This window comes from Nicotiana sylvestris, chromosome 12, assembly GCF_000393655.2.
Source record: "Nicotiana sylvestris chromosome 12, ASM39365v2, whole genome shotgun sequence".
NCBI classification, from domain to species: Eukaryota; Viridiplantae; Streptophyta; class Magnoliopsida; order Solanales; family Solanaceae; genus Nicotiana; species Nicotiana sylvestris.
This window is the reverse complement of record NC_091068.1, coordinates 105,530,930-105,542,022: the sequence shown is the minus strand read 5'-3', so window position 1 is coordinate 105,542,022 and position 11,093 is coordinate 105,530,930. Positions and strand designations below refer to the sequence as shown.

Here is an 11,093-nt window from a genome sequence, read left to right as displayed (position 1 = left end):
CACATTGAAGAACAATGGAAACTTGTATATAAAGTACACTTATTCAAATGAATACTCGGACTAAATGCGGTATGAGGGAATCTCCGAGATATCTGCATTTGTGAAAAAATTAGTTTCTCAAATCCTGCTTTTGTTCCGAACATGTAATGTTGCATTTTGACTTGCTATAACTTATGCCTCCAACATTTCCAATGTTGATTTGTACAAAGGTTTCTCATTTTCATCTAATGCATCTTCATATAAACACTGTACAAAAACCAAAAAGAAAAGGTCAGTAGGTATTATTTAATGTGCTATTTGCACATTATAGCCCTTTACAATTTTGAATTTAAGAAAATGACCTTGTCAGATATGTAAAAGACAGATCTCTTACATGTAAAATTAAATTTCCCGTATGTAAAAAAGAGGTAGGGTCATAAAACTAAAAATAAGTTTGTAAAAAGCCAAAAAACTGTTTAAGCTGGACGTTTGAGACCTTCATAGTCTTTAATGTACCGCGCGCAAGAATTAAGTCAAAATTTTCTAGATTTTGTAGGCTGGAAAAATTTTCCTCTAACCATTTTTTAGTCACAGCAGACTTGTTGTATGCCCAACTCAAACTCCAACATGTTAATGGTAGCCAAAACTTTTGTACGGAAATCTTCTGCTTTTGCCGATTTGCTAGACTTGATGAGCTTGGGTAAAATTATTTAGAGACCAGAAGATGCTAAAATTATTCGTATGCCAGATACAAATCTTGGTATCAAATTAACCACCTTGGTATAAAATGAAAGGAAGAAATAGTACTACTTTATTACAAGTTACTCTTAGTTTCTTTTCATGTTATAACGCCCTCTTTTTCTTTTTTACATGTTATCTGCATTGGTAGAAATTTCGCATTTTCTATTTATTACCTATACTATTGCAAAAGTACGAAATTTTAACATTTTTTTTTTGCTTCTCATTTTATTTCATTTCATCGGGTTACATTCTTTTAGATTACATATGACGAAGCTGTTATAATGTCTTGATTTTTATAATCCCACTCCAATTGGTATTTGTTGTTATTTACTATAATAAAGTGTTTTTACGCGTTTGTACCTTAATATTCAACTTTCAGCCATTTTGATCAATATTTTTATTAGTCTCCCCATTTGACCTTATGTAGCTTGTTTGTTCTTTTTGTCATTTGATAGTTTTACTTTTCAGGTTATTATACATCTACCCCAATTTTCTTTTCCCATATTTTTTTTGTGTTTTTTTTTTCCTTTTTTAGAAATTTGCATATTTCCTATCAATCATATTTTCATCTTTTTATCAAAAATTGTAATCGGACGGTAAATATATTTTTAACTAGAGGTTTCAAATTAACTCAAGGTGGAAGTCACTTTTAATAAAAGCTTTACCCTCAAAGGGTATTTTTCTGGTGCAAATTCGGGGTGAAAAAAAAAGGAAAATAATAAAAAAAGAAAAAGAGAAAAATTACCTCTTTATTCCATTCTCTTTCTTTTTTGGCCCTTTGTTGCGTTTTTCTCCATTAGATTCTGCGCCTCTCTTGACTTTGCCTCTTGTTGTATTCCATCATCCATTGTACACTATTTTTCCTCCATCCAATCGATCTCTTTACAAACCCTATAACCATTTTGCAATAATCAGCTATGACGCTTGGCTCAGGAGGATCTAGTGTCGTGGGTGAGACTTTTTTCCAATTCTGCCCTTAATTTTTGTCTCAAATCTGATCATGGGTTGTTCTTATTTCTCTCTTTATTGCATGTTTTATGTTTATATGTTATGGATATATACTTATCAATAATTATTTTCTAGTGTTGTATCTCTGTTCTCTTAAAAATTAGAACTTTGCAATCTTCTTTTAATTTTTTATCATGTGAGGTTTTTTTTTTTTGCGCTGAACCCAGTAATTGTATTGAGGTATTAAGATGAAATTTGTCATCAATTGACCTTTATTTCATGTGAGGTATTGGTAAAAGTTAGTCTAAATCCTGTAGGGATAACTCTATTTAGGTGTGTTGGTGCATCTTTTTAGTAGTGGAGTAAATGTTATAGTTTAGTAAGTATTATTCAGTAAAATCATCGCCGATTTGTTAAAAAGAGTGCTTATTACAGAAAAATTCCAGTTAGAGTTTGGATTTCCAGATCTTACAATGTTCAATTTTAGATGAGTATTTGGACAATGCTAGGGGCTGAGAGCAGTGGCGGATCTAGGATTTTGTGCAAGCGGGTTCAACCTTAGAAGTATATAACTTTAGTCGTAAAATAATAGTTGTCAAGTGGGTTCAAATAAATATTTACACAAAATTTACACAGCTTTAATCTTAATTTATACATATACACATTATTATTTTTTTGTGAAGCGGGTTAAGTTGAACCCGCTAGCCACCACTTGGGTCCGCCACTGACTGAGAGCACTTTTGGCTTAGCTGATAAGCACTTTTGATGTCTGCCAAATGCATAAATAAGCTAAAAAGAGCTTATAAGCTGACCCAAAACCCTCTTATTTATGTGACAGTTAATTTGTGTTACCTAGTGACAGTGTTAAAAATCTCATCGTAATTAAATGAAAATGAGTTTATACATGTTCTGTCATATCCAAGTATATGAATGTCCATGTGATTATATCATAATAACATTTTGTCAATGTTTGATGGTATTAGTTGTCAGGCATCTTTTGTTTCCTCCTCCTTCGTAGAATCATTTAAATTTCCCCTCCCCCGCTATGAGGGAGGGTGAGTATTTTGGACAGGGTTTGAGCCAAAGTTAACACATATACAAGATTTGAGCCAAAGTTACTGGGTTCGGATGAACCCATAAGATATGCTATGCATCATCATAATTTGTTAATTCACAAGCATCGAGGAGGAGAATTTGGGCTTGGGAGCACATTTATGTTTAAATACAGTGTGCATGCTACATTGAATGGCATATCGAAGTTGCAATGTACTTTTTCTTGTTAAGTCTAAGACCCTAAGGGGCCTCCTAGTTATCGGGATAAGGATATTAATTCTGGTATAAAATTTGGGATTATAGTTATCTCAATTTGGTTGTGAGGTTTTTTTTTTTTGGTAATTAGTTAGATTTTTATTACCAAAATTGGAGTTATATACAATACACAAACACTGAATGTTGGACATCAAGTCCCAACCTTCAGTCTGGGCTTAGAAACTAAAATAGCAAAAAAATTATCTCAATAACAAAACTAATTAGGCTGGGTAGTAGTTTAAGCTCTCAAGCCACTTGCAATCTTCACCTTCATTGAACCTCTAAAATGGATTTCTTGAACTATCTGTCTAGCCAGTACCTCAATACTCTGTTGCTTGCCCTAAAACACTCTATTATTTAATACTAGTATAGATTTTATACCAAAATGGTGGTATTAGTTATCCCATATTGAAGGTGGGATAGATAGTCCCATAGGATATCCCAGAACTGAACCAAACTACCCCTAGATGTCTTTGAAGTGATCTCACACCAAGATAGATGGTTTACAAAAAATGAAAAATAATTGAAGTTAAGCTTCCTAAAAATCCAGCAACTATTCATACAAAATGGAATATTTTCTTCACAAAAAATAAAAAATAAAAACAAATGGAATATTAGAGATCTTTGACTCTCCATGGTAGACTTTCAGCTCCTTCAAAAGTTGTAATAATCCTTTCTTATTATCCATAACAACAAAAGGGGAGCTGTCTACCATATATAAGATGTAAGATAAAACTTTGTGGTTGTTCTTTCAACCATATCTAAGATGATAGATAAAGCTTTGTGGTTGCTCTTGGCATGGCGGTAGAGTTGCTCCGTTAGTAAACTCTAGGTCAAGGTTCAAGGTCTATAAAAAGCCTCTTTGCGGAAATGCAAAGAGAAGGCTACGTACAGTATACAGACACTTTCCCCTTACCTCTGCTCTAGCCATGAGCATTTGAAAGGTTAAGTCCTTTTGTTAATGAAGAACCCCCATTCAAGCCACTCACCATATATTCATAATGTCTACTTTTTCCACTGAAATGAGAGTTGGCGAATGAAGCCTAAGATTCATTTGCATTTGAAGTGGTGCTTTTATATGAGTTTATTAGGTCATTGGAACTGTTACCGTGATTTGACATACAGCAACTCCTTCAGCTATTTGGATCTGATGATAGGAACATCAGTAATGGTCAATGACCTAACACTCACTTTTGCTACTGTCATTTAGCCTGTACATGTACTTGGAAGTTGGAAGCATCTGCAATGTTATGGATTCTTAGTTTACTTTTGTAAATCCTTCACTTACCAAAAATTTTAATTCCTTGCAGTCCCTCGGAATTTCAGATTACTTGAGGAACTTGAACGCGGTGAAAAGGGTATTGGAGATGGGACCGTGAGCTATGGGATGGATGATGGAGATGATATCTATATGCGTTCCTGGACTGGCACCATTATTGGTCCTCACAATGTTAGCATTCTTTTCTCTTTCCTAGTTCCAACCATCTCTAAGTTTGGTTTTAACATGGCTTTGTATGTGAGAGTAAATAAGTAAAATAAAATCTTTACTCTATCTTCTATTGTGTATAGTATCACATTACCTTTTTTTTCATCATTTTGGTGTATTTTTTTTTCATGTTTCCAGTCCGTTCATGAAGGTCGCATTTATCAGTTGAAGTTATTCTGTGACAAAGATTATCCAGAGAAGCCACCAAGTGTCCGATTCCATTCTCGAGTTAATATGACGTGTGTCAACCATGAGACAGGAGTGGTGAGCAAATCTAGTATTAATATATTGCTAAAATTGATGCATCACTGTTGTTAGCAAGAAAATTTATGTAACACTGTGTTATCATACTGAAATTACCTGGAAATCCAAAATATAATAATGATAATCTGATTTTGCCTTACCATGGTGGAATTTAGTACATGCATAGTTGTTCCTTCTCATGACATTCCATGTAGAAGGGAATCATTGAGGATAGGAGGCAATTGTACAATGTATCATGCTCTGGGATAAAAATCTTTCTCTATTGCAGAGCAGAGATGCTGTGATGCGGAAAATTTGATCATGAAAAAATTTAGGAAAACTGCAGTTACATTGTTTCCGTTGTAGATTTACTTTTGATGTCCTTGAGTATGTAGACTCCAACTTTACGATCTCCATGTTTTTAGCTGTTCATTTGTAAGCCTTTAGATGTGGCTGTTATTTACGAAGACTCGAAATTGATTCTGTGTTTTATTTTCCCAAAATTTTATTCCTGGGATCAATCATCCTTCTCAATGCATGATTAGCGGCTAACGCGATATTATATTCCAATGATCTTTTCCAGTTTAGAGCTTTCGATCTGGATAACATTCTGGACTTTTGTTCTCTGTGCTAAGTGGGGTTTATTTCAACACTTGCATATTGTGTGAATAACATCACAAACATTTCTTACATGATGCATTGTATACCAACCTAGTTGACATTCTTTTGTTCGTGTTTGTATTTGTATTTGCTCATGCTTATCCTGTCGCTTAGTAAATCGATGATCCAGTTGACGAGACGCCACAACACTTTGTCTTCTTGATACAGGTGGAACCAAAAAAGTTTGCTTTACTTGCAAATTGGCAGCGAGAGTACACAATGGAAGACATACTGGTTCAGCTGAAAAAGGAAATGGCTGCTCCTCACAATCGCAAGCTAGTTCAGCCCCCCGAAGGCACCTATTTCTAGCACAAGGACAATATATAGGTCCGGTCAACTATCTGCAGAATTGTGTTGCTGTGTCATGACATTGGAAGTTAAAATTTACAGGGGAGTGCCTTTAATGGCTTCTCTCTTACCTCCAATGGCATCTTGATCACTTCTGCTATCATCCTTTATGAACTTTGTCACTGTGTGCTGTTTGATTAATGAGATTTAACGTGTGTCAAACATTTTACTAGTAATAGGTTCACGTACTGTCTGAATCAGTTCTTTGCCTCTTTTTCTCCGCCCTTTTTGCTTGTCATTTTTAGGCAAGTATAGTAGTTTTCTGTTCTTAATGCTGTCTTATTTCCCCCTATTCTTTCTTGCATATGTATTTCGTATGCATGGCTACAGTGATAAGCTATGTTGCTCGGATTCTCCAAAAAATTTCTCCGGTTGTGTGGTGGATCCTTCAAAAGAAGTGCATTTTTTAAGGATCTGACATGGATGCGGCACCATTTTAGAGAGTCCGCGCAACATAGGTGATAAGTGCGACTGGTCCTTAGCCAGATTATCATTAAATTCCCTTTGATTGCTGAAAAGTGAAAGTGGAAGTATTAATTGCATGAGATGAGCTCTTGCATTTTTCACTGCTGATTAAAAACTGTTGTATGTTTTTTTGATGCTCTTCTCACTCCGAAGATATATACAATCTGCTAATTTGAAAAGAAACACCCAATTCAGAAAATCTCAGGTTTCTAAATCATCACAAGTAACTGAAAATGGCTGTTAGCGACGAAAAAAATGTCCCTAAAGATTTGACTGTGGTCCCAAAAATTAGAGGCTGATCGAGAATTTAAACTCTATAGGTTCATCTTTTAAGGTTTTTAGCATTGAACTCATTATATTTTTAAAGTTATGGGTTTTTATTTACTATATTTGCAATTTTAATAAATATTTTGTAAAATTTTTTATTCTATGCCGAAAGTTATGAGTTCAATTGAACCCGTCACTTGCCAATAACGACTATAAAAAACCCGTCATTATAAGTCAGTAATGACTCTGGTAGCTGTCACTTGCCTTTTTTGAATTGGGGCGTTACAGATTTGGCAATAGAGAAAAAAAGGCTAAATCAGTCTTAAGGTGTTATAGAATCGTGTCCAAATCGGATATTGTTTATGGGTATATTGTGAATCACACTTATAAATGAAATATTACATGAATATTTAGGAAAAGCCTCATTCTTTCATGTCATTAAGGGTTAATTCCTCGTATGATCATTCAAGTATTGAGAATTACCTACTAAAGTCACGTTTTTATTTTTATTTTAAGACAATAAAAGTACTCAAGTTATCTTATAAAGTCACTTTAGCCGGTGATGTCTCCCACTGAAAAAGTGATATCTCTTGCAAAGTCAAATGATCCAACATCCACATAGTTGCTGCCTCTGTGATTCTTTGTTTACCGGTTTCAAGAATTAATATTCCTTTTTAAAGCTGTGGGTTACGGTAATTAATATTCAAGAATTAAATCTGTGATTCTTTGTTTACCTTTCAGTTTACTGGGGCTGCCTTCACATGGTGGGAGGCGTATGCCGGTTGGAGCAGCGCCCCTTACTTGGCATGAGTTCTCTACTCTCTTCTTGGAGAAGTATGTACCGCGGTCTCGCAGAGAGGAGCTGCGTAGGCAGTTTGAGTGGTTGCGACAGGGGGATATGACTGTGTCACAGTATGAGTCGAGGTATTCTGAGTTGGCTCGTCATGCTGTCTGGATGGTTCTGACAGATCGTGAGAGGATCAGGAGATTTGTTGATGGCCTTAACTACCATCTCCGTATTCTGATGACTAGAGAGAGAGTGTTGGGTGCTACGTTCGAGGAGATGGTTGATATCGCTCGCGAGATTGAGACGGTTCATCGTCAGGATCGGAAGGAGAGGGAGGCCAAGAGGCCTCGAGAATCTGGCAGTTATAGTGGTGCTCATTCGAGGGGCCAGTTCCAGCATGGTAGAGGTCGTTCTTTTAGGCCTGCTCAGTCAGCCCTCCCAGGTTATCGTGGGGCATCTTCGGGTCATGGTTTTCACGGTACTCAGTAGGGCCAGTCATCACTTAGTGCCCTTCCAGCCTAGAGTTCATCTCGTGCCCCGTCAGCTCAGGGTTCTTCTAAGCCGAGTCCATCAGCTGGTCACTCCGGTGCGAGGGGTTCTCTTCAGTCCCCTTCTCCCGCACCTGGGAGTTGTTTTGAGTGTGGAGAGTTTGGACATGTGTGGAGGCAGTGTCCTCGTCGTATTGCTAGTTCATCTCAGCAGAGGGGTCAGCCCTCGACTTCTGCTCTAGTTACCTCACCACCCGCCCAGCCAGCTAGGGTGGAGGTCAGGCAGCCAGGGGTCACCCCAGAGGGGGAGGTCGATCAGGGGATGATCATGCTCGTTTCTATGCACTTCCAGGCAGGCCGGATGCTATTGCTTCAGATGCTGTCATTACAGGTATTGTTTTAGTCTGCCACAGAGATGCCTCTGTATTATTTGATCCCGGTTCCACCTTTTCTTATGTGTCTCATACTTTGCTCGTTATTTGGGTATGCCCTGTGAGTTTCTTGCTTTACCTGTTCATGTATCTACCCCGGTGGGTGATACTATTATTGTAGATCATGTGTACCGGTCATGTGTGGTGACTATTGGGGGTCTGGAGACCCAAGTAGATCTATTGCTATTGAGCATGGTGGATTTTGATGTCATTTTGGGTATGGATTGGCTATCTCCGTGTCGTGCTATTCTAGACTGTCATGCTAAGATAGTCACTTTGGCTATGCCGGGTGTACCGCGGATCGAGTGGCGTGGTGTGACTGATTATGTTCCTAGTAGAGTGATATCTTTCTTGAAGGCCCAACGTATGGTTGGGAAGGGTTGTCTTTCATATCTAGCATTTGTGAGGGATGTTGGAGCTGAGACTCCTAGTATCGATTTTGTCCCAGTTGTGAGGGATTTTCCCGATGTGTTTCCTGCAGACTTGCTGGGCATGCCACGGACAGGGATATTGATTTTGGTATTGACCTGGTGTCGGGCACTCAGCCCATTTCTATTCCGCCATATCGTATAACACCAGAAGAATTGAAGGAATTGAGAGAACAACTTTAGGAACTCCAAGATAAGGGGTTCATTCGGCCTAGTGTGTCACCTTGGGGTGCACCGGTTTTATTTGTGAAGAAGAAGGATGGCATGATGAGAATGTGCATTGATTATAGGCAATCGAACAAAGTAACAATTAGGAACAAGTATCCTTTGCCTCGCATTGATGATTTATTTGATCAGCTTCAGGGAGCGAGAGTGTTCTCCAAGATTGATCCCTATTCCGGTTATCACCAGTTGAAGATCAAGGATTCAGATATTCTTAAGACTGCCTTTAGGACCAGACTCGGGCTAACCAATGCCCCAACAACATTCATGCATTTGATGAACAGCGTGTTCCGGCCTTATTTGGATTCGTTCGTTATTGTATTCATTGACAATATTCTGGTGTACTCGCATAGTCAGGAGGAGCACGCGGAGCATTTGAGAGTTGTGTTGCAGAGATTGAGGGAGGAGAAACTTTATGCAAAATTCTCCAAGTGTGAGTTTTGGCTCAGTTCAGTGGCTTTCTTGGGGCACGTGATGTCCAGCAAGGGTATTCAGGTTGATCCGAAGAAGATAGAGGCGGTTCAAAGTTGGCCTAGACTGTCCTCAGCCACAAAGATTCGTATCTTTCTTGGGTTGGCAGGCTATTATTGTCGGTTTGTTCCGGGATTCTCATCCATTGCATCGCCCTTGACCAAGTTGACTCAGAAGGGTGCTCCATTTGTATGGTTGGACGAGTGTGAGGAGAGCTTTCGGAGGCTCAAGACAGCTTTGACCACAGCTCCAGTATTGGTTTTGCCATCAGCTTCAGGTTCATATACCGTATATTGTGATGCTTCGAGAGTTGGGATTGGTTATGTATTGATGCAAGAGGGTAGAGTTATTACTTATGCTTCTCGACAGTTGAAGCCCCATGAGAAGAACTACCCTGTTCATGATTTGGAGTTGGCCGCCATAGTTCATGCATTAAAGATTTGGAGGCATTACTTGTATGGCGTATCTTGTGAGGTATTCACTAATCATCGCAGTCTTCAGCATTTGTTCAAGCAGAAAGATCTTAATTTGAGGCAGCGGAGATGGTTAGAGTTGCTTAAGGATTATGATATCACTATATTTGACCATCCGGGAAAGGCCAATGTGGTGGCCGATGCTTTAGCCGGAAGGCAGTGAGTATGAGGAGTTTGGCATACATCCCAGTTGGCGAGAGACCTCTTGCAGTTGATGTTCAGGCCTTGGCCAATCGGTTCGTGAGATTGGATATTTCGGAGCCTAGTCGAGTGTTGGCATATGTGGTTTCTTAGTCTTCCTTATATGATCGCATCAGAGAGCGCGAGTATGATGATCCTCATTTGCTTGTCCTTAAGGACAGAGTTCAATATGATGATGCCAGAGATGTGACCATCGGTGACGATGGTGTGTTGAGGATGCAAGGCTGGATTTGTGTGCCCAATGTGGATGGGTTTAGAGAGTTGATTCTGGAGGAGCCCCATAACTCGCGGTATTCTATCCATCTGGGTGCCTCGAAGATGTACCAGGATTTGAGGCAACACTATTGGTGGAGAAGAATGAAGAAAGATATTGTGGGATTTGTAGCTCGGTGTCTCAACTGTCAGCAGGTAAAATATGAGCATCAGAGACCGGGTGACTTGCTTCAGCAGATGGTTATTCCCGAGTGGAAGTGGTAGAGGATCACTATGGACTTTGTGGTTGGACTTCCTCGGACTTTGAAGAAGTTTGATGCTATTTGGGTGATTGTGGATCGGCTGACCAAGTCCGCGCACTTCATCCCTATGTGTACTACCTATTCTTCAGAGCGGTTGGCAGGGATTTATTCCATCATCTCAGATAGAGGTACTCAGTTTACTTCCTAGTTTTGGAAATCTGTTCAGTGAGAGTTGGGTACTCAGATGGAGCTGAGCACAGCTTTTCATCCTCAAACGGACGGATAGTCTAAGCGTACGGTTTAGATATTGGAGGACATGTTGCGTGCTTGTGTTATTGACTTTGGAGGTTCATGGGATGAGTTTCTACCGCTTGCAGAGTTTGCTTACAACAACAGCTACCAGTCGAGTATTCAGATGGCTCCGTATGAGGCTTTGTACGGGAGGAGGTGTAGATCTCCAATTGGTTTGTTCGAGCCCGGCGAGGCTAGACTATTGGGGACAGATTTGGTTCAGGATGCCTTAGAGAAGGTGAAGGTGAGTCAGGAGAGGCTTCGTATAGCGCAGTCGCGTCAGAAGAGTTATGTCGACCTGAAGGTTCGAGATGTGTCCTACATGGTCGGTGAGAAGGTCTTGCTGAAGGTTTCGCCCATGAAGGGTGTTATGAGGTTTGGGAAGAAAGGGAAGTTGAGTC

General features: G+C 39.2%; 1 protein-coding gene across 1 annotated transcript; it reads left to right on the top strand.

The window, feature by feature from the left end:
• The first annotated feature begins 1,469 nt into the window (after positions 1-1,469).
• LOC104218855 (ubiquitin-conjugating enzyme E2 variant 1D) lies at positions 1,470-5,913 on the top strand. The gene is made up of 4 exons (XM_009769440.2): positions 1,470-1,671; positions 4,287-4,426; positions 4,601-4,726; positions 5,534-5,913. Exons 1-4 carry the CDS (start codon positions 1,638-1,640, stop codon positions 5,672-5,674), a joined length of 441 nt encoding a protein of 146 aa, XP_009767742.1. The 5' UTR covers positions 1,470-1,637; the 3' UTR covers positions 5,675-5,913.
• The last annotated feature ends 5,180 nt before the right edge of the window (positions 5,914-11,093 follow it).

Coding starts and splice junctions, on each gene's coding strand:
- LOC104218855 (XM_009769440.2), top strand. CDS start 1,638: ATGACGCTTGGCTCAGGAGGATCTAGTGTCGTGG. Junction 1,672..4,286: donor AGGAGGATCTAGTGTCGTGG/GTGAGACTTTTT, acceptor AATTCCTTGCAG/TCCCTCGGAATTTCAGATTA. Junction 4,727..5,533: donor TCAACCATGAGACAGGAGTG/GTGAGCAAATCT, acceptor TTCTTGATACAG/GTGGAACCAAAAAAGTTTGC.